General features: G+C 43.1%; 1 protein-coding gene across 1 annotated transcript in view; it reads right to left on the reverse strand.

Moving 5' to 3' along the window:
• The window catches only part of C8A (complement C8 alpha chain), a 71,769-nt gene that overhangs the window by 13,379 nt on the left and 31,075 nt on the right, over positions 1–27,315 (reverse strand). The window contains exons 3-9 of the mRNA XM_077450638.1: positions 25,871–26,015; positions 21,357–21,501; positions 18,571–18,760; positions 16,443–16,643; positions 13,039–13,279; positions 9,935–10,072; positions 1,200–1,357 (exon numbers count right to left, since the gene is read on the reverse strand). Of these exons, the coding sequence (XP_077306764.1) occupies positions 1,200–1,357; positions 9,935–10,072; positions 13,039–13,279; positions 16,443–16,643; positions 18,571–18,760; positions 21,357–21,501; positions 25,871–26,015 (1,218 nt within the window). The remainder of the gene's footprint in view (positions 1–1,199; positions 1,358–9,934; positions 10,073–13,038; positions 13,280–16,442; positions 16,644–18,570; positions 18,761–21,356; positions 21,502–25,870; positions 26,016–27,315) is intronic.

Consider the following 27,315-nt stretch of genomic DNA (forward strand, 5'->3'; position numbering starts at 1 on the left):
TCGCGTCAACACGAACGCACACGCACGCAGGTCACGAACGGGTGCACGTCTACGTGCGAGGGCGCGCTGACCCGTCGTACGTCCGTTTGGCGCCCTAAGGCCTTCTTAAGTCACAGGCTCCCTTCCATCCGTGCTGTCCGGTCTACAGCGTGTCCGTGATCCGTGCTATTTGTATCTGAACCTGTTATCTGATTCCTGACATCCGGCTTGTTCCTTGACTCTGATTGATTGCTGCCTGCCTACGACCTTTGCTTGTTTGACCACGTTTCTGCCTCTTCCCTTTGTACCGTGCTGATCGTCTCCTGCTGACCCGGCCTGTATCTGACTACCGCTGTTCCTGCTACCCATCTGAGTTCCTGTGTTACGGGTCATCTGCTCACCAGCCAGTTTCCGCACTTGTGCCTACCGGCTACAGTCAAGTTCCATCCGCTGTTCCAGCCTGTTGTCTGTGCCCAGCTGATCATCTGGACCAATACCACCTGCCAGGCACTTGTGCCCTCTGAACTGTTGAATACCTGTTTCCACCTCCAGGGGTTCAATAGCCAGGGGATACGAGGGGCCGCTCCCTGCATTCCGGGCTCAACCACCAGGTACGTGACACTACCAGGGGTTACTTACAGAAGACGAGCAACCTAACAATGACAAAATGTGGAAAATTTCAAGGGGTGTGAATACTTTTCTAAGGCGCTATATTTTGAAACCAGGCCCTCCTTCGTATTCACCCAAGTGTCTTCTGTTGAAACCCCCCCATCCCCATGTCAGAAAGGTAGCAATCCTAGACCCCAACGGAGCCTATCACTACTATCCACCATTGAGAAGCTATCCATGGGAAGTGATTACTTCCATATCCTCCATGGAGATACTTACCAGTCACCAGTTTAACCCAGTCCAGCACTGTCTTCCACTAACTTCAGATATTTTTCCCCAGCAGTCTCTGACAGTCTCTTATAACATGACAGTAGTGAAATAGATAGGTCAGGTAAGATACTCCATGTCTACATATGAAATGCAATCTTTTGTAATTAAAAAAAGTGTTTTCCGCAAGCTGACCCTTTCTTATCAAGCTCATTAAACTAAACCTATTCAGCCACACCCACTTTGAAGCCACACCCACCTTTATATCTTAAAGGAATGGGACGAATAGAGTTGAATATCCAATTCTAAAAACTTTCAGTAATATTTAGCATTTAATAGGTCACCTCATAGTCGATGACAGCCGGGTTGTATTTCAGGGAACGCCCCCAGTAGCGAAACGTGGTCCCATCGAACAAGTTGGATAATCCCCCGGCTGATCCCGTGTCTCCTCCTACCACCAGCGTGAGGACATCTTTTATTGCACTTCCAGTTCCGGACTCAACTGTTAATGGGGAAAGCATGATAGTGTCATACAATTCAGGAGAGGAGAGTTCGATAATGGAAGGAGCAGAATCTTCCAGCAGAGCAGAGCATTTCAGGAGAGGAGAGTTATAGAGGAAGGAGCAGAGTCCTCCAGCAGAGTATTTCAGGAGAGGAGAGTTAGAGAGGAAGGAGCAGAGTCCTCCAGCAAAGCAGAGTATTTCAGGAGAGGAGAGTTAGATAGAGGAAGGAGCAGAGTCCTCCAGCAAAGCAGAGTATTTCAGGAGAAGAGAGTTATATAGAGGAAGGAGCAGAATCCTCCAGCAGAGCAGAGTATTTCAGGAGAGGAGAGTTATAGAGGAAGGAGCAGAGTCCTCCAGCAGAGCAGAGTATTTCAGGAGAGGAGAGTTAGATAGAGGAAGGAGCAGAGTCCTCCAGCAAAGCAGAGTATTTCAGGAGAAGAGAGTTATATAGAGGAAGGAGCAGAATCCTCCAGCAGAGCAGAGTATTTCAGGAGAGGAGAGTTATAGAGGAAGGAGCAGAGTAGAGTATTTCAGGAGAGGAGAGTTAGATAGAGAAAGGAGCAGAGTCTTCCAGCAGAGCAAAGTATTTCAGGAGAGGAGAGTTAGATAGAGAAAGGAGCAGAGTCTTCCAGCAGAGCAAAGTAATTCAGGAGAGGAGAGTTCAATAGAGAAAGGAGCAGAGTCTTCCAGCAGAGCAGAGTATTTCAGGAGAAGAGAGTTTTATAGAGAAAGGAGCAGAGTCTTCCAGCAGAGCAAAGTATTTCAGGAGAGGAGAGTTCGATAGAGAAAGGAGCAGAGTCTTCCAGCAGAGCAGAGTATTTCAGGAGAAGAGAGTTTTATAGAGAAAGGAGCAGAGTCTTCCAGCAGAGCAAAGTATTTCAGGAGAGGAGAGTTAGATAGAGGAAGGAGCAGAGTCTTCCAGCAGAGCAGAGTATTTCAGGAGAGGAGAGTTATATAGAGGAAGGAGAAGAGTCCTCCAGCAGCACAGGTGTGTCAGGAGGGAGGCATCTCCCCTGCTGTGATTCTGAAGCTGCTCCAGGTGATCGGTGTGAGAGGGGAGTGGTGGTGAAATCTCTCCCAGCCCTCCTGCTCCCTTTCTGGGGAAGCCATGGAGGCCAGTGGAGCCTTTGCTGCTGGAAGCTCGCAGCCATCCCCCTGGGCTGTCGGGTGACATGCCTGCCCCTATATATGCCATAGTTGATAATCTCGCTGCCCTTGGTGAGGATGAAAGTGCGGAGGCCATTCGGGAGCGAGTGGTGGCCAGGATTAAAGAGAGACACACTCTATAAACTTAGAGCGTATTTGAAGCGTCTGCGGGAAAGCAGCGTGAGGGCTTGTACAGCCAGAACCGTGGATCCATGGTTTCGGAAATCCAGTTGGCTAAAGTCCAAGTGGAACACCAGGAAACCATTGTGTCCATGATGGAAGGCAGAGATGGGCCTTTCAAGATGAGGACACAGCTGATGATGTGCCCGATAATGTAAAGCCTGTCAAGCCCCAAGCAGTGGATAAAACAGTTTTTTGTATCATTTAACACCATGACTATTGCTGACAGTATGCCCAGTGACATTCAGGCTGCTAATCTTACGTGCAGCAATGCTTTGCCTGCTGATGATGGCAAAAGTTGCTATTAAAAAATGTCATGGGGACTACAATTGCCAGCAGAAACTATTAACCCTCCTCTAGCTGAATCCAAAGTTACTTGCCCTGTTACAGCTGCTGACTCCACAGCACAGCTTCAGGTGACCACTGGTATTGCAGCAGAAACTGTGACTATAACTGATGGGAAATTAAATGTTTGTGTGACTGATAACAACAATCCAGTACAGGTGTGATGGACAACCCTACCACTTAATGTGTGATGAACAATCCTGCCAACTCAGTTCAAGCAGTTCATAATAATAGTAATGTACAGACTAATGTTACCTCAGTGTGGGGCCTTGGCCCTGATAAGCCTACGTTTGCTCAGGTGGTGCGCTATGCTCCTGGTAACTCTGCTTCCAAGAGGGTTTTCCCCCTACAAGCTATCACTTTGAGCATCCCAAGATCTGGTCCTGGGTCTCTGGCTTCTGCTGGAGGTTCAAGGCGAAATGTAGTCATTCTTAAATGGGAAGGTGGTTCAATCTCTCCAACATGGCGTGCGGTGGTCGGCATGATTTTGGAGATGGGTTTTGGGGCAAATTACCTCTATGCCCTAATACATGTAGCTGGGAGCCGAGAGTACACAGTTAGCTTCACCAGGCCAGAGGGTCTTGACCTGTTCTGGGAGCGATATGAGGCTCAGTGCAGGTCAAGACCCGAATTTGAAGGTCTGGCACTGGTTGCTGTTTCACAAAGGTCAACAGTGAAAAAGATCATACTCACTAATGAGATTGTTCCTGCTCGGGATTTAGAGGTCTGGTTAAGGAATTATGGTGAGGTTTTGACAAAGCCAGATACAATCCTTGATGAACGTAGCATCTGGACTGGGGGTTGGTCGGTAACAGTCAGGTTGGTCAGGGATGGGATTGTTGTCCATCACCTGCCCTCTTCAAATTTTATAGGGAGGGATAGGATGACTATTTTCTGCCCTGGTCAGCCGAAGCTGTCATCACTGTGGAGAAAAGGGGCATTTTAGATCCTCCTGTTCAGCCTCGATATGTTCAGTGTGTCTGGGTCAGGGTCATGTGGCCAAGGACTGCACCCAGATAAGGTACAACCTGTGCCTGCGCTTTGTCCAGCCCTACAGCCGATGTCCTGGAGCCTGGCATATTATGGAGAAGGAGGTAATAGATGACTTGTTGAGGCTGGACAGGTTGGAGGGTGAGGCTCCTGGTGTAAAATCCTCCTCTGCGGTGACCGACTCTCCTGGTCCTGTTCAGGATCCCTCCCCAGTTCCTGTGGCCACCCCTCCTGGGTCTGTAAGTATTCATTCTGTGTCTGTCTCTATGTCCCCCAGCCTACTGTACCTGCTCCACTTGTGTCAGAACCTTCCACGTCTGTGCCCCCTGAGTCAGTTGTCCCCCATGAGTGTTCCCCTCCTAAGTCTGACTTAAAGGAAGATCCCCTCCCCACCAGGAGTGGTACATAGTACCAAAAAAGGTGCTGCTTCTTCCTCTGTTCCGTGAAGCCTTCAAAGAAAAAAGCAAGAGATGAGAGCATCTCTGAATTCGACCTGTAGTACCTGGAGGAGAGAAGGAAAGTTGGTGGGCGGAAGAGGCAGGCGGTGAGGACGGAACAGGGACGGGAAGCTCCAATGCCTGTCGCCAATCAATCTAGGGCCTCCAAGTTAGATATTTCCTCATCTGGGGCTTTTTCGGAGCAAAGTTCAGATTATAAAAAGGAGTTGGAGGAGGAGAGCTAAGAAGCAATCCACCTAATAATCCAAATGGCGGTTCCCCCTCTGTTAAAAGTGGTGACAATAAATGTCGCCAGCATTAAGTCAGTAAGTGCTCTTCTATGGCCTTTTTGTTCAGCCAATTAGATGCTGAAATTTTATTTTTGCAAGAGACTAGGCTCACCTCCTTGGCAGATATTCATATGGCCAAGAGAGAATGGAGGTATGGTCCATCATAATGGTCTCTTGTGGCCGAGCCCCTTACGGTGGTGTTGTTTAAAACCGAATGGTAACTGTCCGGCGGGGTATTGAGGTGGAGACTGGGAGATGTATAGTCTTAGATGTCCTTATGGGAGGGCAGGACCTGCGCCTAATTAATGTTTATGGGCCGCACAAAAAAATGGGACAGGAAGTGCCTTTTTACAAGGATCAAGGCATTTCTTTTTACATCCCAGTGTTTTATGCATGCGCACGCCAGCAGGTAGCCAAATGTGATGGGTCGCCATATGTGATGGTACACCGCCAAGGACAGGAAGGGCTTCAAGGACAAGTTGGGATTTGATAGCGTTTTTTTTGAATAGTATTAGCAGTAGTGATAGTTAAGGATGTTGGTCTTGTGGATGTGCACATTAAGCATCTCCCAGACAGCACACTGTTCACCTTTCATCGAGGTAGTAGTCAGAGTAGGATAGATAGTTTTTTTTTAAGGAGACCTCTGCTTTCTCGCTCCCAGTGGTGCAGGCAGTGGAGTTCTCCGATCACTGTATGCTATCTGTGGTCTTGAATGCTTCAGGCTCCCCTCAGAGGGGAAATGGCATCTGGAAAATGAATTTGACTCTCTTTGAGGAAGAACATGTTAGACCATCCTTTGAGGAATTCTTGCAGGCACAGGTGACCATCCTGGACTTTTGTAGAAGCAAAGGTGAGTGGTGGGAGCTGACCATAAAGAGGATAGCTAGATTCTTCAGGGGCCTATCATATAGAAAACAGTTTGATAGATACATGACCTACCAATGTTTGATGAGGAAGCTGGCTTGCGTTACATCAGAGGGGGGCGGGGTCACCCACACGTCATTGGGGAAGCCAGGCTTTCCCACTTGCATCAGAGGGGGACGGGGTCAGGTGACGGATGGCCCCGCCCTTCTCATATAAGAAATGTCAGGCTGCCGGGATCCCCGCAGTGTCTCTGCCTGTGGAGACAGAGGATGGATGCGCTGCGCTGGAGGGAGAGATCACCCGTCGCTGGATCAGATCATCCATCGCTGGACCCCGGAGAGATGATCATCCGTCGCTGGATAGCAAGAGTGGATTACCACCACTGGAATCTTTTTTAAATTTTTTTTATTTTTAATAAAGGACTTTTTCAACGGTGTGTGTCTTTTTAACATTCTTTTACACTTTCTTTGTGAAATGGTAGGGGTACTTTTGTACCCCCTTACCATTTCAAACAGAGGGGCCAAGATCTGGGGGTCCCCTTGTTAAAGGGGCTTTCAGATTCTGATACGCCCCCCACCCTCAGACCCCCACAACCACCGGCCAGGGTTGTAGGGATGAGGCCCTTGTCCTCATGAACATGGGGACAAGGTGCTTTGAGGGGTCACAGACCCCCAAAGCATCCTCCCAATGTTGAGGGTATGTGGCCTGGTACGGTTCAGGAGGGGGGGCACTCTCTCGTCCCCCCCCTCTTTTCCTGCGGCCAGCCAGGTTGCGTGCTCGGATAAAGGGTCTGGTATGGATATTTAGGGGGAACCCCACGTCATTTTTTTTTTAAAAATTGACGCGGGGTTCCCCTTAATATCCATACCAGACCTGAAAGGCCTGGTAATTGAATTTTTAACCCCACGCTTTTTTTTTATCAATGACTTTCAATGACTGTTTTCTGTATTACTGGGAGTCAACAATTCATTATAGCCCCGAGTGATTTTAAATGACTTTTTTTCCTGTAGAAATTACACTTTGTGCAGGGACAGTTCTAAGCACGGGGAACATGCGCCCCTTTACAGGCATACTATAGACACCCCCCAGGTACGAAATTTCAAGTAATATTACACTTTTATTGTTTCACTTTAAGCATTATCAAAATCACTGCTCCAGAAAAAAACGTCATTTTTTAAAACTTTTTTTTGCATTGATACATGTTTTTAGGACAATAACTTGCATATTAGCCTTTAAAATTAGCACTTTAGATTTCTCCCATAGACTTCTACAGGCGAACAGGCAATATTCGAGTCGAACATGAGTTCGACTCGAACTCGAAGGTCATCCCTAGTCAGCTTTGTCTGCATCTCGCCAGTGTCTCTCTATGCTAGGGTCAGTAGTGTGTTCTTACGGATATTGTGGGGGAACAGACTAAACCTTGTCATGAGGAATGTCACCTATCTATCCAGGAGGGAAGGAGACTTAGGTATGGTCAATCCTGTTCTTTTCATTGCTATTTCTCAAGCTTAACATTGGAGTGCAACTGCTTGGATGGGCAGGCATGTTTAGATCTTGGTTTAAGCCTTTTCCACGACTTTAGGAAGAAGGTGGTCAAGTAAAGAATCGAATGGGTCATCGTGGTCAGCTTCCAGCCTGAAGTTGCTGCGGGAGTGGGGATTGTCGGCTGAAGATCTCAGATCTGCTCCGAGGAAAGTCCTTATGAGCCAAGTCTTGAGTGAAGTCTTTCATGACCCACTGGCCATAAGGGATTGCCCAAGCCTAATTTTGATGGAAGGGTTTAGAATGATTAATTTGGATAGAGTCCTCCTTAAATATAGGGATCTGGCCTGGTTGTGATTCCATGGGGGGCTCTATGTTCTGGGTAATTTGAAATACCACAGTGAGATGGATCGTCACTGTCCTCGGGAGGAGTGTGCAGGTGAGAAGGAGACTATGGACCATTTTCTGCTTCATTGCCCTTTCAACATAGAGGTGTACAAACAGGTGGGGTGGGCCCTCTGTGTTCCCTTCCTCTCCAGACTTGGTTAATGCTGGGTGGGTGTACGGAGCATTTAATACTGGTGTTTTTTTAATGTTTAGATGCGTTTTTTTTTAGTTAGCCTAGTAGTCTGTTATTTCACCTGGAACGTATGGTGCCAGGTCACCACTCGGCATAAAATCCTTTCTGTTCAGGTGGTGATGTGTGAAATGAGGTGGTGAAGATTCGGTTGCTTGAGAGAGACAAGCGGAGTAGACTTGTGCACAATGGAAAATTTTGTTTAGTTTCAGTTTGTTGTCATTCGTAAAATACATAATTTAGTTCTGTTATATTTGTTATGTTACGTTAATTCATTTTCAGATAATTCGTTATTTCTGTAGAGTGTCAATATTTGTAAAGCCTCATACACACGATAGGACTTTGTACAAACTTTCCCTTGGATTTTTGTACAAAGGGTGTCGGCCGTGAACTTGTATTGCATACACACAGCAGGACTTTTTCAGCCAACTTTCACCAAATCATGTGGTTTTTCTGCTCTTTACCGCCACCTTTGGTCAACTTCTGTATTGTTGTCTGATCTTTTGCATTGGTTCTGAGCATGCCTGTTTGTACTTTGTACAAAAGTCCTATGGTTTTCTGTACACACGATCAGACTTTGCTCCATCGGACTTTTGTTGCCAGAAAGTTTGTCCGTTCGCACAGCCAACAAAAGTCCGATGAAAACCAAAAAAAGTTTGTCCGATGGAGCGTACACACGGTCGGATGTTGCTCCAAAACAGCTAATTTGCATGTTTGTTGTCAAAAAGTCTGATCGTGTGTATGGGCCTTTATACTGAATCTCGAATCATGTCGAATTCATTCGTTATATCGTGTTCCTTGAAATTCGATATTTATGTATGTATATATATTCGTGATAATGATTCGTAGTTTTGTAAGTTGTTTGTTTATTGAATCTGTTAATACACACAATGAGAATATCTCTTCTCCTCGGCTCAAATACCATTCACCCACTCAGTTCTCAGGAATGCACTTTGCCAGTAATCCAACCTCCAGCACAAAATTAATCAGCTGATTGGACTGTAAGATTTACTTTGAGTTGACCTTTTGTTTCATTAGATCTTTAACTAACTACCGAATCATGTCTGATTCATTTGTTTATATCAGCTATAATTTCTTTCATAGTAGTTGAAATTCGTAATTTTTTTTAAGATGCAAAATGTGGCCAAATTACAATTCGTTACAAATCGCATTGCACATGTCTAAAGCGAAAGTTGGGGGGCTTGGTTGAAGGCGTGGAGGGGTTTCAGGTCTCCCTGACTGCCAGGAGTCTCTTTCCCGGGTGTTGATGTCTGTCTCTTATCACCCTAGATTTTTTTTAAATTTAGGCCCTTTCAGCTGCTTTATGTAAATCGTTTTCTAATTTTTTTGGTAGTCGAATATATATATATATATATATATATATATATATATATATATTGTATATATTATGAACATGGATGTGCATTCGTTTGATTTCAGTTGAAATATTGCACTATGTTTTTTGTTTTTTTTACTTTTGTATAAGGATGAGCTCGGGCATGTTCGCAACCGCACGGGCAGAGCCCGCCAGGAAGTCGGCACTGCGGAGCATTTATCACAAGCAGTGAGACATTTTCCCAATCCACGGCTGCAGAGATCAGGAAATGTCTCACTGCCTGTGATTAGCGCTGTGCAGTGCCGACTTCCTGGCAGGCTCTGCACGTGCTCTTGCGAACACGCCTGAGCTCATCCTTACTTTTGTATAAAATTTGTTGCGTGATTCTTTTCAATAGAAGATCAGCAGAGTCCTCATGCTGTGCAGAGTATTTTCAGGAGAGGAGAGTTATATAGAGGAAGGAGCAGAGTCCTCCAGAAGTGCAGAGTATTTCAGGAGAGGAGAGTTAGATAGAGGAAGGGGCAGAGCCCTGCAGCAGAGCAGAGGATTTCAGGAGAGGAGAGTTAGATAGAGGAAGGGGCAGAGCCCTGCAGCAGAGCAGAGGATTTCAGGAGAGAAGAGTTAGATAGAGGAAGGAGCAGATTCCTCCAGCAGTGCAGAGTATTTCAGGAGAGGAGAGTTAGATAGAGGAAGGAGCAGAATCCTCCAGCTAGCAGAGTATTGCGGTAGAGGAGAGTTAGATAGAGGAAGGAGTAGAGCCCTGCAACAGAGCAGAGGATTTCAGGAGAGAAGAGTTAGAGGGAGGAGCAGAGTCCTCCAGCAGAGCAGAGGATTTCAAGAGAGGAGAGTTAGAGGAAAGAACAGAGTCCTCCAGCAGAGCTTGCGTGATATGACTGCATTAAATTAATATATTGCAACTAGAAACTTACTTGCTGTTTGCCCTGCAATTTTTCTGCATGAATTGCCCTTGAAACCAAAAAATCCTTCAATTCCTGGGGTTTCAGGGTCACTGAAGCTGAGCCCCACATTACCGCCAAAACAGTTCTCAACCATGTTGGAGGTTAACTCTGCAAGAAAGTATGAGACATTACATTATCAACTGCCAATCTATAGCAGCTGTAAAAAAATGCAATAGCATTTTCTCTTCATGGCCTGTATTGCTGCTCAGTAGGTAGGGAGGACGTTAAAAACCGTGTCAAAGTTATGTCTTTGTTTTGTTTTTTGCACATGTTAAAAATGAACATTTTAAGTGTGAAAATAGATTAAAATAGTGCAGTAGTAATTCCAGATTTTCTGATGTCACATGATATTAACACAAAAGTGCATATTTTCAGTAACAAATACAATAAAATTTATATTAGTGCATAAAAACACATTATATTACCTACTTTTTAAAAATATAATAGATGAGCTTGTGCTGAGTATCTCAACATGGGGAAGGGGGGGAGGGTGGGGGTTACCCCTGAAGACATCAGATATGCAATATCTCACAAAAGTAGGTACACCCCTCAAATTAATGTAAATATTCTATTCTATCTTTTCATGTGGAGACACTAAAAAAATGACACTTTGCTACAATGTAAAGTAGTGAGTGTACAGCTTGTATAACAGTGTAAATTTGCTGTCCCCGCAAAATAACTCAACACACAGCCATTAATGTCTAAACCACTGGCAACAAAAGTGAGTACACCCCTAAGTGAAAATGTCCAAATTGGGCACAATTAGCCATTTTCCCTCCCCGGTGTCATGTGACTCATTAGTGTTATAAGGCCTCAGGTGTGAATGGGGAGCAAGTGTGTTAAATTTGGTGTTATCGCTCTCACTCTCTCATACTGGTCACTGGAAGTTCAACATGGCACATTATGGCAAAGAACTCTCTGAGGATCTGAAAAAAAGAATTGTTGCTCTAAATAAAGATGGCCTAGTCTATAAGAAGATTGCCAAGACCCTGAAACTGAGCTGCAGCACGATGGCCAAGACCATACAGCGGTATAACAGGACAGGTTCCACTCAGAACAGGCCTCGCCGTGGCCGACCAAAGAAGTTGAGGTCACGTGCTCAGCGTCATATCCAGAGGTTGTCTTCGGGAAATAGACGTATGAGTGCTGCCAGCATTGCTGCAGAGGTTGAAGGGGTGGGGGGTGTCAGTGCTCAGACCATACGCCACACACTGCATCAGATTGTTCTGCATGGCTTTCGTCCCAAACTAAAGCCTCTTCTAAACATGATGCACAAAAAAGCCTGCAGTTTGCTGAAGACAAGCAGACTAAGGACATGGATTACTGGAACCATGTCCTGTGGTCTGATTAGACCAAGATAAACTTATTTGGTTCAGATGGTGACAAGCGTGTGTGGGGGCAACCAGGTGAGGAGGACAAAGGCAAGTGTGTCTTACCTACAGTCAAGCATGATGGTGGTATTGTCATGGTCTGAGGCTGCATGAGTGATGCCGGCACTGGGGAGCTACAGATCATTGAGGGAACCATGAATACCAACATGTACTGTGATATACTGAAGCAGAGCATGATCGCCTCCCTTTGGAGACTGGGCCACAGGGCAGTATTCTAACATGATAACGACCCCAAACACAGTTCCAACATGACCACTGCCTTGCTAAAGAAGCTGAGGGTAAAGGTGATGGAATGCCCAAGCATATCTCCATACCTAAACCCTATTGGACATCTGTGGGGCATCCTCAAACGGAAGGTGGAGGAGCGCAAGGTCTCCAACATATACTGAATGGATGACAGCAGCGGTTTGGATTCATTCATTTCATTGTATGACATCTTGGATTTTCCTATATGCGCAATTTGACTCCCTGTAAAAGGGATCAATTCAGTCTGGTGAGTGCATTGTGTGTCTTCACGCGGGTGGAGACGAACCTTTCCTATACTCACTGAGGACGTTTATCGAGCATGGGATCTATACATGGATATCTGAATGATAGGGGCAGCTGCGGGCATCATCTAGATAGCTCTGTTTTCAGCACGTGATTCCCTGCACACTAAAAACAATCATAGACCAGGTGGTCCCTGGCCATCTCGATGACCCTCTGAGGCTAGAAGCACCGGCAGATGTAAACACTACCATTTAATTTATTTTTGTTTTATCTCAAACTTTTCAGCATAGAGGACTTAAAGACCCCAGATCTCTCTATAAAGAGGACCTGTCATGCCCTATTCCTATTAATACAAGGGATATATACATTTCTTGTAATAGGAATAAAAGTGATCAAAAAGTAAAAAAAAAATATAATAAAAACATTACAATAAAATAAACAATAAAAAAAAATTTAAAATGAAAGTGTGCCTGTGTGTTCGCATGCAAAAGTGAACGCATATGTAGGTCGCGCCCGCATATGTAAACGACCTTCAAACCACACATGTGAGGTATCGCTGCGAACATTAGAGCGAGAGAAATATTTCTAGCACAAGACCTCCTCTGTAACTCTAAACATATAACCTGTAAATAATTTTAAAGTGTAGCCTATGGAGATTTTTAAGTACCGAAGTTTGGCGCCATTCCACGAGTGTTTTCAATTTAAAAGCGTATCTATTTAAGTATCTATTACTATCTATTAAGTATCTATTTACTCGCCATATTATCTTTCACATTAAACAAAAAAAAAATTGGGGTAAATATTGTGTTTTTTTTTAATTCATTAAAGTGGGGTTTTTTTTCCCCAAAAGAATACAATGTGACATAAAAAGTTGCGATGACCAACATTTTATTCCCTAGGGTCTCTGCTAAAAAATATATATATATATATATATATATATATACACACACACACACACATACATATATATATATAAAAAATGTTTGGGGGCCCTGAGTAATTTTCTAGCAAAAAATAAATAAAAAATGATGATATTTACATGTAGGAGAGAAGTGTCAGAATTGGCTTGGGAGGCAAGTGGTTAAACCCAATTCAGCCATGACAGCGCCCATACTTCTCCAGTGACAGGTACCCTTTAAGCCCCATGCATTCAGACATTTACCAGATTAAATAAATAATCTTGAGAGAACAAACCATTTTTCTTCATAACTTCCTTATCGAGTACCAGGATATTGTCCAGGGTGCCGCCCACAGTCCCAGCGGTGACAAAATGCGTGCCATAATCGTTTATGAATCTGGCGTAAGGCCCGTAGTTGTAGGTGTCAGGAAGCTCCATTAAGGCCACCAGCATGTCCTCATCCAACACCAGCGAATTTCTCCTCAATCGGAACCGAGCTGTCTCCACTTTAGTGGCGATTCGTGCAAACTCAAGATTCTACAGCCCCAGGAAGAGATCAGAAAAAAAATGAGGAATTAGTTGACTCTAAAATCTGCCTATTTATTATTCTTTATGTACTATTCAGTTACTTCAGGAAGTCTGACACCAACACAATGGGGGCAACACAACAGTTCCAAGTGTATTTGCAGGCACAGCAGGCTTGTTCAGAGAAAGTTACTTTTCCATTCTATTTTGGGCACATTTATTACTTGGACAGTTATAACTATACTTCCTCACATCACCCCACATCACCCCCATAATATTGTCACTTCCAGCTTCTTTTAATTCTGAGTTGAATAATGCGTGTGCCATGTCTATAGCGGTGCACCGATCGCCGCCTCCCACGCGCCGGCATGTTATTAGTAAAGGGGGAATTGCGATGTGTTACAGGCGCAAATGCTTTGTAAATACGAAAACGGCCGCTGCGCATCGGCATGTGCCGTGACTCATGGCGCCAACCGTTTGTAAATCAGCCCCAATAAGAGGAACTACATCCTTTCCCTTGCCAAAAAATTTGTTTGTTTCATTCATTTTGGGGGGTTTTTTTGTTTGTTTTTTTGGGTCATTCATTATGATCGCAATTTGTAAATTTGTAAATTGGAAAATGTGAAAATTGGTAAATTTCTAAGTTTGTCAATTAGAAAATTGGTAAATTCAAAAATAAGAAAGAAAATCCCAAAATTCTAAAGAATAACAAACTAATAATAGCTAACTATTAAATGATAGGTATTGGCATTTCCTTTCAAATTTGGCCATTAGTGAACGTAACAAGTACGAATTGATCCAAAGTTATGAATTATCTAAACGAATGGAACGGAACTAATTAATAACAAATAATAAAATGTTTTTTATTTTTATTGTTATTTATTTTTATTAATTTGTTACCTTCCATTCCTTTAGAATTTTTTGGGATAATTTGTAATTCATTTTTATTGTTATTTATTATTATGTATCTGTTACCTTCCATTCCTTTAGAATTTTTTGGGATAATTTGTAATTCATTTTTATTGTTATTTATTATTATGTATCTGTTACCTTCCATTCCTTTAGAATTTTTTGGGATAATTTGTAACGCCAAACGTTTGTAAATCAGCCCCAATAAGGGGATCTACATCCTTTCCCTTGCCAAAAAATTGTTTGTTTCATTCATTTTGGGGGGTTTTTTTGTTTGTTTTTTTGGGTCATTCATTATGATCGCAATTTGTAAATTTGAAAATGTGAAAATTGGTAAATTTCTAAGTTTGTCAATTAGAAAATTAGAAAATTGGTAAATTCGAAAATAAGAAAGAAAATCCCCAAATTCTAAAGAATAACAAACTAATAATAGCTAACTATTAAATGATAGGTATTGGCATTTCCTTTCAAATTTGGCCATTAGTGAACGTAACAAGTACGAATTGATCCAAAGTTATGAATTAAATGTTTTTATTTTTATTGTTATTTATTTTTATTAATTTGTTACCTTCCATTCCTTTAGAATTTTTTGGGATAATTTGTAATTTATTTTTATTGTTATTTATTATTATGTATCTGTTACCTTCCATTCCTTTAGAATTTTTTTGGATAATTTGTAACTTCTGATAAATTCATATTCGTTACGTTCACTAAAAGCCAAATTTGAAAGAAAATTCCAATACCTATAAATTAATAGTTAGTAACAGTTAAGTTATTATTAGTTATTATTTCAGGGTTTTGAATTTTCAGGTTTCCGAATTTCCGAATGTAAGAATTTCCAGATATAAATTTGGAAAACTTTGTTAAATGGGTTGTCATTCGGATATTTCCAAATTAACTAATTTGTCTAAATTCTTTAAAAAAAAATATTCGGAACGAAACAAATTGCACATGTCTACTCTCCTGTATTGAAATTGCTTCCTCTGATTTCAATGCAGACTCCTCAGATAAAATAATCTGTGCTGCTGGAGGATGCTGCTCTTCATGGCCAAAAATATTGGCACCCCTGCATTTCTGTCCGATAATGCACCACTTCTCCCAGAAAATTGTTGTAATTACAAATGTTTAGGCATTCCCATCTTTATTTCTTTTGTTTGTATTGGTATGACACAAAAAAGTGGAGGAATAAAAAGCCAAATCTGGCACATTCCAGGCAAAACTTCTGGACTGGTCAAAATTATTGGCACCCTAAATTTAATCACTTGCCACCCGGGCCAATTCTGGCACTCCGCTCCTACATGTAAAAATAATCATTTATTTTGCTAGAAAATTAATCAGAACCCCCAAACAGGATATCTGTTTTTTTTTTTAGCAGAGACCCTAGGGAATAAAATGGCGGTCATTGCAACTTTTTATGTCACATGGTATTTGCGCAGCAAAATTTCAAATGCGTTTTTTTGGTGGGGGGGGGGGTTTACATGAATTAAAATAAAAAGCGTAGGGCTTATATTGCAGCTATTGCCAACAATCACGCTAGGTCTTATTTTAGGGAAAACAGGGTATATATATATATATATATATATATATATATATATTTCCTTCATTAGGTCACAACATTTAGCGCTAAATGTTATCTTTACACTTATCAGAATCTGTCACCCAGATCCCCCCCCCCCCCCATGTGAATGGGTATCATACCATTCACCAAAGAAGTGTGAAAAGATTAAAAAAATCTATCACATCATCGACGGACCTAAAAAATATAAAACTTTTTTTTTTTAAAGTTCGAACATCGAGCTCATTCTGATCCAATTCCCCAAGTTACAGTGTGTTTGTCCGATTGCCATCAGGGAAAGGCTATAGGACACTTAAAACTCACACTAATTGCTTAAAGTGTAGATTTTTTTTCCCCTACGGCTGTATTGTCCATAAACCCATCAGGTACAGTGTTTTAGGAATTTTATGACTTTTTTTTTTTTTTTAAATAACATTTTATATTTTGTTATATTTAAATAGATATGTGGGCATGTGCTAGGAGTATACATGTGTGGTTTTGTTGAGAAGAGTTTTATTGCTGCTGTAAAGAGTATCTGGATACATTTTGTTGTATGTATACGATGACAATAAAGTATATCTATCTATATCTATCTATGAAGTCAATCTTGTATAAAATCATTGATCATTAGACTAAAAGGAGGTTACTCCCCAGAACAATTAAAACTTTTGTGAAGAGATAAAAGAGAACTTTTTTAAAAGAACACTTCACCTTTGCTGTATGAGACGATATATTCTTCCTGAAGTCGCTTTTGCTATTAAAATTGAAGCCAAAGGTAAAACCAGCCGGAGATCCAGCCGGGCGAATGCCGAAGGTGAATCCAACACCAGAAGAACTTTCTTGATTAGTAGCCCTAAGGACATCTTTAGCATCCTCGTAGAGTTCAAAGGACATGTCGCTGTTGCCTCGAGTCTGGGGTGGGGGGTAAATTAACATTTAATTAAAAACTGAATGCCAGATTAAAATTAAATCATTTTTCATACATTTCTCAAAATCCAAAAAAAGATAAAACCCCACTTTGTGTGCACTAGATGCTTTCGGAAACTCCACTAATACCTTGTAAAAGTGGCAGTGACAAAATTATTGGGCTGTACATAGACTGTACAAAAGAGCAGAACTGTGGGAGGAGCCCAGCAGGCTCCACCCACTACAGGCTGCCTGTAGAAAACTACAGGAGGGGGCGGAGATCAGACCAGTCACCCTGCACAAGGAGAGAGAGCAGCAGTGAGCGGTCTTTATTACGGGAAGTCTCACACTGGATTACGGCACAGATCTGTAAAGAAATACACAAAGATCACAGAGATTCAAGAAGAATACACTTGGCTCATAACAATATTACATGTACCATGAGGCATTTAGAGACACAAAGTAAGAGGGCTCTGCCATAAAGCAAAGATTCATAGCTGATTGTCTTGCTTGGCTTGGTGTGGATAGTTGTGAGAAAATCCAGCAGCAGAAGTGAAGAGGATCATGGCAAGGAAATTAATGAGACCCATGGTTTACATGATCATCAGTGCCCTGATTATCAGAGCAGTCCCATCAGTGCAGCCTCATTAGTACCCATCAATTCTGCCTCATCATTGCCCATCAGTCTGGGCCTATCAGTGCAGCATCATCAGCGCCCATCAATGCTGCCTCATCAGTGCCCATCAGTGCAGCGATATCAGTGCCCATCAATGCCACCTCATCAGTGCCCATCAGTGCCCATCAGTGCGGGCCTATCAGTGCAGTGACATCAGTGCCCATCAGTGCAGCCTCATCAGTGCCCATCAGTGTGGGCCTATCAGTGCATCATCATCAGTGCAGCCTCATCAGTGCCCATCAGTGCAGCCTCATCAGTGTCCATCAGTGCAGGCCTATCAGTGCATCGTCATCAGTGCATCGTCATCAGTGCAGCCTCAGTGCCCATCAGTGCAGTCTCATCAGTGCCCCCTCATCAATGCCCATCTGTGCTGGCCTATCAGTGCAGCATCATCAGTGAGGGCCTATCAGTGCCCATCAGTGTAGCCTCATCAAGACACATCAGTGAAGGTGAAAAATTACTTATTTGCAAAATTTTATAACAGAAACTAAGAAAAACTTTTTTTTTTTTTCAAAATTGCGGGTCTATTTTCATTTGTTTAGCAAACAAATAAAAACCCCAGTAGTGATTAGATACCACAAAAAGAAAGCTCTATCTGGCTCAAAATTATTTAATAAAAATGGAATTTGAGTACAGTGTAGCATGATCGCGCAATTGTCATTCAAAGTGCGACAGCGCTGAAAGCTGAAAACTGGCCTGGGCAGGAAGGGGATGAAAGTGCCCGGTATTGAAGTGGTTAAAGACAGTTAAAAAGATCATTGCTGTCATGCTATTGGGTTTGCCTTGGTCCCAGAATTCTGCAGACACCATCAAATAGAAGGTCAATAAACCACAACTCAAAGAACCCCTAGCAACCTATGGAAGAACCCTAGGGTTCCATGGAACCCTCATTGTGAATGGTTATTCTAGAGGGATTCCACAGATATGGTATATGAATAGTTACATGGGTGCAAGCGGGAACACTAACGTTGTAAAAATATCCATACTTGGCATTCTTCAAGGGTTCCTCCATGTTAGAAATGTTTGTCTACTAATAGTGATGAATCCATTTTAACTAGTCTTTTTCTGTAGTGTTGAATGTTCAAAGTTGTAGAACAAGTCCAGCAGAATGTGACTTACTACTACTAGCTGTGAATTCTCCCCCGGAATACTTGGCTTATTGACCAGCTACCTGGAGTAGCTCCTTCCCTAGATCTGGCCTTGTGTGCTTAGCCTGAAGGCAATGACCCCGTCTCATAGCCAGAGAGGTTTCCTTACCAAGAATTGGTAGAGGTGATAGTTGTAGGGTTTTCGGAAATACTTCTCATCAGTGGCGTAGTACATCTCCTCACAGGTCGGGTCATATCTCAGCTCCCTCCAGTCTCCATTATAGACGTATTCACACTGGCCATCAAAATAATTGTGATCCAGAACCTGCTGGGCCTCCTCTTGGGTCAGGATGTTGAACCTACAGAGCGATGAGAGGGAGGAAATAGCAATACAGTTTGTGTGGCTTGTAGCTTCGTAAAGATCAAACGGTGCCAAAGGTTCTATTTAGAAATGTTATTTTAAAAAAATAAAAAACAATACTAGAACACTGCTATGTCAAAATAATATTTTGTGAAACTAGAACAGCCGCACCATTTTACAATTAAAAATACTTTTATTGTGCTGAAAAAGCCCACTCACATAGCAGTCTTCTTGTAAAGTGTATAACATCACAAAGCTATCAACAAGCTTGCCTCCTCACCGATCCTTCCGGGTTTACCGAGGGACCAGAAGTGAGTTCACTGGCTCCGCCCGATGCGTTGCGTCACCGGTCATGTGAGTTCTTCAAGGGAAAAGGAGCCCAAGGCTGCTAACTGCTATCTGATGGCTCACACAGGGGCACCAATCATGCAGCTGCCAGTGACGCAACGTGTCAGAGGGAGCTGGTGACTTCACTTCTGGTGTCTCGGTAAACCCAGAAAAAGTGAGGAGGCGAGCTTGTTGATAGCTTTGTGATATTATACACTTTACAAGAAGACTGGTATGTGAGTGGACATTTTTAGCACAATAAAAGTATTTTCATTTAAAGCAATTTTGCACAATGAAAGCTTTCTTTTTATTCTGAGTAACTTCCAAGAAGCTGTTTTGAGCATACTTGAGGAGATACAGGACCAAAAGGTGTTGCCTTTCAGGAACACTAAAGTCCACTATACCAGAGGCGTGATTGGTCCCAAGGGGTCTTCCCCTAAGGTGAGTGGGCTATTCACCTTGAGGTCACGGTGGTATTTTTCTATCACTGAATTGGAGCACCAAGTTGGAGCAAGGTATCCAAGAAAGGATTCCAGCTTCAGCATTTTATGGGACTTTTTTCATCTGAATAGCTCATCACATGTGCACTATTTGTGTGTTTCACTAATAGTTAAAGTTTAACATTTTTTACATGTTTAAATGATTAGTGGTGGGCTGTATAGGTTTGATGGTGAAGTATATAGTGTTTTGGATACTTACACTGATGGAATGAGCGCAAAACCCCACCCCACCCCCCCCTTTTTAAAAATGTTATTTGCATGGAACCAGGAAAGCTAAAGAATAGGCAAAGTAGCTTTCAGCTTTAACGAGAACATTAACAATAAAAAAAACATGGCAGAGGTTCTAAACCTTCCCCAGTCTGTCCAATAGGGCCAGGACAATAGGTGGGCAGGAGGGGAGGCTGCCCTGGGCACTGCTGTATTATGTGCGCTGTTTGGGGGGGGGGGCATCGTGAGGCGATTGGGGGAAGAGGAGATTTTTGTTCAGAGGGGGATTTTTGAGGGGGCGGCAAAGGGTATGAATTGTTCTAGAAGGGGGAATTTGGGGGTGTGTGCTAGGAGTGGGGAATTTGTATTGGGAGGGGGAAGATGACTAGAGGCGGGGATTCGGGTGGGGGAGGGGGTGTTGCGCTAGAAGAAGTGATATGGTAGAGGGGGGAGAGGAATTGTTCTAGGACTGGAATTTTTTTTGGGGGGGGGAGGGATTTGTGCTAGTTGTGACAAATATGCATTTGTGCTAGGAGGTGAAATTTGGGGGCCGGGCGATTTGAGAGGTGGTATCTGGCAGGGGTTAGTTGGAGTGGGGGGGGGGGGATGTGTACCAAGAAGGACAATTTGAGGAGTAGGGGATTTGCACTAGGTGAGTTGATTTTTTCCTGGGGAGGGGGGGGCATTTGTGCTAGGGGGATCTGGGGGGTGAGGGAGGGATAAAGATTTGTGCTGGGTGGGTGGGGGGTATTTCAGCAGGGGTTGGATTTGTACTGGAAGGAGGGTGAATTTTGCTTAGGGTATAAGCATGCAGATTAGTGCTCTTTTTTTTTCGGGGGGACGGGGGGATTTTTGCTGACACATAATGCTCATACATCTTGGGAGTTGGTTGGGGGGGCGCAGTTTGGCATGTTTGCCCTAGACTCTAGGTGACCTTTTCCTGGCACTGCTGTCCAATGAGCACTAAGGATTCGATTAGAGGTTAGCTTTAGGTTCAGGGATCGGTAGGATGAGTTGTAGGTTAAGTGGCAGGCGGAACGTTAGGGACAGGTTTACAGATAAAGTTTAATTTTAGAGTTTAGTTTAAGGAGTGGTTTAAATTTTGGGGTCTGGCTTATGCCTCATGCACACTGGACAGCAAAAATGCCACTTTTAAGTGAACTAAAAATAGCTGCCACTTACCTGATTGTTAAAAAAAAAAAAAATAACTGACCCTTACCCGATTAAAAAAAAAAAAATAGCTGTCACTTTTTTTTTGGAAATCTCTTTATCACTTTTTTTTATCACTGTATCCTAGTATGTTAGTTTTGCAAACTGAGACTTAAATATTTAGATACTTGCATTGGTCCAGTTATTTCCATTGGCGTGGCAAGGTCCTTTAGCACCCAAGGCAAAAAGGCCAAAATGTACCCCCCTCCCCCCCATAGGCTTTGAACTACTTCAGCAACATAAGCTGCTAGTCCTGCACTTTGTACCCCCCCCCCCCCCCCAGCTGCTTAAGTGCCAAGGTGACCACCTTCTCTGCCTAGTCATGACCGGTCCCCTTTATGCCCTCCTTACCCTTTAGCGGCTCGCTCCGCACCAGGAATCGGGTAAAGGTCCTTGCAGAAATTTTCGCGCTCCTGTTCCTCGCAGTCGTTCTCATCAGACCCGTCCCGGCAGTCGGGCTCACCGTTGCACACAAGCTCTCTCTTTATACACCGACCTGGGGGAGGGGGGGACACAGCTTTGGTTAATATCCAGCATTCTTCATATACAGTAGATATCTGACACCCCTTTCCCCATGTTACATGACATTTTCATGTAATCTATAGTAGACTGTTGAAAAATGTGTTTTCGTTTCATTAGTTTTTTTTTTTTTTTCGTTTTTTTTTTTCTTTTCGTTTTTCTGGTCATTCGTTATGATCGTAATTCGAAAAAAAAAAAAAAAGAGTAAATTCGTAAAATCGTAACATCGGTCAAAAAATTTCTCAAATTGGAAAAAATTTGTATAGCTTGAAAAAAAATTGTAAATTCGTACATTTGAAATTTGAAAATATGAAATAACTACCTAATAATAATAATAACTATTATAGGTATTAGAATTTATACAAATGTATCCGAAGTGACGAATTACCCGAAATTACGAGCACCACATCTAAATGGAATGTAACTAATTAACAACAATAAACAACGATAAAAATAATAAAAACTTTTATTATTATTATTATTTATTATTAATTCATTACATTCCATTTTTTTTAGATGTGCCATTCATTATATTTGTTATTTCATAACTTTTTAAAATTCATAACTTTGGATACATTCCAATAACTATCATTTAATAGTAATAATTAAGCTATTATTAGTTAGTTATTTCAGATTTTCTAATTTTCGGATTTTCTCATTTCGAAATTTTTAGAATTTTCAAATTTACACATTTTTATAAATTTACAAATTTTCTAAGTTAGCTAAAATGTACGAATTTTTATGAATTGACGAATTTTTGCGAATTTATGTTTTTTTTTTTAAGAAAATGGGTAAAAAACGGGTTTACGTTAATTTGGATCTTGCCGAATTAACGAAATTTGTCGGAATTCGTTTAAAACAAGAAATGGAAATGTCTACTCTATAGCTCCGTCATCTGATCCAACAGCAGAGGTGTGCACAGCCCATGAAGCTCAGACACATTTTTAAGGAGCCCCGTTAGGGGGGCTTTGGTGAAACATCAGGTGTTTAAATAGGGAGAATCTGCACCACACAGGGTGATAATAGTGTGCCCAGGCATACCTGGCACACCCTGTGCGCACACCTATGTTCAACAGAATGCAAGTAGAAGACGTATATGTGGCTCTACAATATGAATTGTATAGGCAGGTCTTCTGCTGCTCTATAAAGTGCATCTAAAAGTCCCAAATCCATTTACTATGTGATGTCCAGGTATCATAAAATGAACAGCAATCCTCCTTCATTTGTGTCTCACACACCCCCCTCCCAGACACTGCAGCTCACAGTGGGAAGGGTCCAGCAACAGAGGCAGTGCTGTCAATCCACAAAGCAGTGGGAGGGACTGGGTGTGGCCAAGAGGTGATTGACAAGCTACAGAACTCAGCAGTCACAATCAGGGCCACTGATAAGGCAGTACAGCCGGCCCTCCTGTAGGGGCCCAGGCCTCATCAGTTCAAAAGGGCGGCCTGCTGAGCAGAAGCAACGGCTGTCCTGCCTTATTGCCAACTCTTGAGGCTCCCCCTGCAGCTCTGCCAGCTTCTCCTACTTTTTTTCCCTCCTAGCTGCACTTGCAGGGGGATTGATATCTGCAACTCCACCCCCTGCTGTCCGGACCTTCCTGTGTGCCCCCCCCCCTCCCCTGCAGCATTTGCAACTTCCCTCCTCTTCTCTCCCGCCAGCAGCTGCTGAAGGCACACAGGGGGAAGTTTCAGGATGGAGAGTGGGGAGGGTGTGGGGTAAATATGTCCTATTTTCGAGCCCCTTCCTTTCCTGAATGAACACAGTGAGTGATTGACTCCGATCACCCTCTGTGTCCATTCATTACTGAAGCATAGTAAACTGTGCTCACTATGCTTTAGTTTGTGAACAGGGAGCCTCAGAGAGCTTCCCATTCATCTGGGGCTGCAGAGAAAGGAACTGGGAAATCTTCTGTTTAGACCCTGATATGTCACCAAAGGCTTCCCCAACAAGGGGAGCTTTCTTTTGGGGGTAAATTGAGCTTTCTTTTGGGGGTATTTGATCACCGCTGGGGTTTTTATTTTTTGTGCTACAAATAAAAAAAGCCTGAAATCTTTTTATACAAGTAGGTTTTCTCCTTCACTGATGGGCACCGATGAGGCTGCACTGATGGGCACTGATGAGGCAACACTGATGGGCACTGATGAGGCAACACTGATGGGCACTGATGATGAGGCACTTAAATGCAGCACTGATGGGCACCAATAGGCGGCATTGATAAACGGTACTGATAGGTGGTACTGATATACAGCCCTGACAGGTGGCACTGATGGGCACTTGTAGGTGGCACTGATGGGCACTCATAGGTGGCACTAATGGGCATTGATGTGTGGCACTAATGGGCACTGATGGGCGGCACTGATTGGGCACTGAGAGATGGCATGATAGGCAGCATTGATTAGGAGGCACTGACAGGCAATCACTGATGGGTACAGATTGGCATTTCAACGGGGACTGATTGGCATCCCTGGTGGGCTCTAGTGGGCATCCCTGGTGGGCTCTACTTGGCACCCTCGAGGGGTCTGCACTGATAATCACCGCGCTGATTATCAACGCAGACCCCCCTGTCGGGAGAGCAGCTGATCGGCTCTCCTCTACTCATGCCTTGTCAGTGCGCGTAGTGGATAATCCAATCAATGGCACTTCCTAGTTACCATGTGATGAACTGTGATTGGTCACAACTGATCATATGGTAAAGAGCCTGCGCCAGGCTCTTTACAGGGATCGGAGACACCAACAATAAGCCTGTGGCTTATCCTGCTGGACATCATATGACGCCCAGTCAGGATAATGCAACCAATTTCCAGCCGTCATTCTGCTATATGGCGGATGGGAAGTGGTTAAAGTAATATTATACACTAAGACCCCTTTCACACTGGAGCCATTTTTCAGGCGCTACCGTGCTAAAAATTGCACCTGCATACCGCCTGAGAAAAGCCTGAGCTGCAAACCCAGCATGAAAACCCGAGTGCTTTCACACTGGGGCACTGCGCTGGCAGGGCATCACAAAATACCCCCCCCCCCCCCTCCTTCTCCTAATCTTTGTAACATGTGGAGGTGTTCTGTAGTTTTTTTTTAGAGGTATGATAAGAACAATGTATCACCTTGCAAGATTTCTGATAGGATCAAAAAGTATTTTTTTCTTTTCTTTTTTTTTTGCACTTAACAATAAAAACTTTTAAAGTGATAATTAACCTTTTTCTGCCCATGTTAAGTATATGAGTGGTGGCAGGAGAGGGGCGGGCTTTTTGCATGCGCATGCACGGGCAGCAGGGCTTTCTGTGCTGAGCAAGCTGTCAAAGAAAATCTCTCAGTATCTAGTTATGATGAGGAGCCTGACGTCTCCCCGATCATGTGACCCACTGTCACAGCCAATCACAGTGGTCCCTTGATCTGCCAGTGTAAAGAGGGTGCTGGGGCTGGGCAGGCGCGAACGGGTTAAAATAGCACCTGGAGATCCTGCCACAAAGTTTCTTTTAGACCCCTTTCACACTGGGGTGTTTTTCAGGCGTTTTTCATGCGCTTTAGCGTTAAAAAAAGCGCCTGAAAGAAGCCGCAACTGCAATCCCAATGTGAAAGCCCGAGTGCTTTCACACCAAGATCCCTTTCACACTGGGGCGTTTTTCAGGCGCTTTAGCGTTAAAAAAAGCGCCTGAAAGAAGCTGCAACTGCAATCCCAATGTAAAAGCCCGAGTGCTTTCACACTGAGGCGCTGCGCTGGCAGAGCGTCAAAAAAAGTCCTGCAGGCAGCTTCTTTGCAGCGGTGAATACAACGCTCCTAAAGCGCCCCTTCCCATTGAAATCAATGGGAAGCGCTTGTAAAACGCCCGAAAAACGCCTGAAAAACGCTATTGGCAGCAGCGTTTTGTGGGCGTTTTTAACCCTTTGGCCACTAGCAGGGGTTAAAAGCGCCCCATTAACGCTTGAAAAACGCTGGTAAAGCGCTGCTAGTTTAAGCGGCGCTTTACGAGCGTTTTTCGGGCGCTGACATTTCACATTGGGACTGCAGATGAGGCTTCTTTCAAGCGCTTTACAGGCACTTTTTTTAACGCTAAAGCGCTTGAAAACGCCTGAAAAACGCCCCAGTGTGAAAGGGGTCTTACAGCCAATTCATGCTGTAAGGATAATGCATTGTCCCTTTCACTCCAATAGGGGGGGCTGTTTCAACACACATTGGCCAGGCAAGGAAGCGGGTATATGCAACCAACACTGGGGCAAGCACATATAGACAGGAGAAGATCAGCAGATTCGAGATGAGAAAAAAAAAAAAGGTAAAAACAGTAATTTAATTGGGAAAAAATAAATGATCAATATGTGGAGCATTCAAAGCCTGATGTCAAATATCTTACCAGTCTCTTCACACCGGAAGTCGTTGCCACATTGGTTGCCTGGAACGCATTTCTGCGAGGACTGGCAGATGATCGATTCCCAGGAAATGCCCACGCAGATCCTTCCTCCATATTTGGCGGGCTGATCCAGGTTCCGGTACCGCTGCTGTACAGCAGAGGAAGAGAGTTTTCAGCTTTCGTCCAATCAGAAGATACATGGTTTTTATGCTCATACAAAGTAGAACAAAGTGATTGTTATTAAAAAAAACAAAAAAACAAAAAAACAAAACAAACATATCATACTTACCTCCACTGTGCAGCTTGTTTTGCTCAGAGTGGCCCCCGAACATCCTCTTCTTCCGGCGGCTCTCGCGGCTCCTCCCCCATCACATCAGATAACCCCCTAGGAGAAGCCCTCTCCCGAGGGGGTCACCTTGCGGGCGCGCTCCCGAGTCCAGCATTCGGTGTCCATGTATCACTCGGCCCCGCCCCCCGGGTCATTGGATTTGATTGACCACAGCAGGAGCCAATGGCTGCGCTGCTATCAATTTATCCAATCAAGAGCCGAGTACCCTGGGCAGAGAGACAGTGCGTTTCCACCGGGTGAAATTCCAGGGCTCAGGTATGTAAAACGGGGGCGGTCACTGCCAGGTGTTTTTTCACCTTAGGATGCATTAAGGTGTGAAAGAGCACAAAGGTTTACAACCCCTTTAAGTTACGCCTCCTTTTTTTTTTTAGGCTCTTTTTCTGCCCGTGTCCCTTACTTCCTATATCAGAAACACAACAGGAAGCAAAAATAAATAAATCTCACAACTGAGAAGAAGTAATATATATAATATATTTTATATATATTTTATATATATATATATATATATATATATATATATATATATATATATATATATATATATATATATATATAATAAAATATATAATAATAAAATATATAGTAATATATATGTCTTGAAAAAAGTATTCATACCCCTTGAAATTTTCCACATTTTGTCATGTTACAACCAAAACCGTAAATGTATTTTATTGGATTTTTATGTGATTGACCAACACAAAGTGGCTCATAATTGTGAAGCGGAAGGAAAATGATAAATGGATTTCAAAATGTTTTACACATAAACAAAAAGTGTGGCGTACATTTGTATTCAGCCCCCCTTTACTCAGATACCCCGAACTAATATCTAGTGGAACCAATCGCCTTCAGAAGTCACCTAATTAGTAAATAGAGTTCACCAGGGTGCAATTTAATCTCAGTATAAATACAGCTGTTCTGTGAAGACCTCAGAGGTTTGTCAGAGGACCTTAGTGAACAGTCAGCATAATGAAGGCCAAGGAACACACCAGACAGGTCAGAGATGAGGTTGTGGAGAAGTATAAAGCAGGGTTAGGTTATAAAAAAATATCCCAAGTTTTGAACATCTCACGGAGCTCTGTTCAATCCATCATCAGAAAAT

This window comes from Lithobates pipiens, unplaced genomic scaffold, assembly GCF_037356315.1.
Source record: "Lithobates pipiens isolate NorthernLeopardFrog02 unplaced genomic scaffold, aLitPip1_a1.2 Scaffold_23, whole genome shotgun sequence".
NCBI lineage: Eukaryota > Metazoa > Chordata > Amphibia > Anura > Ranidae > Lithobates > Lithobates pipiens.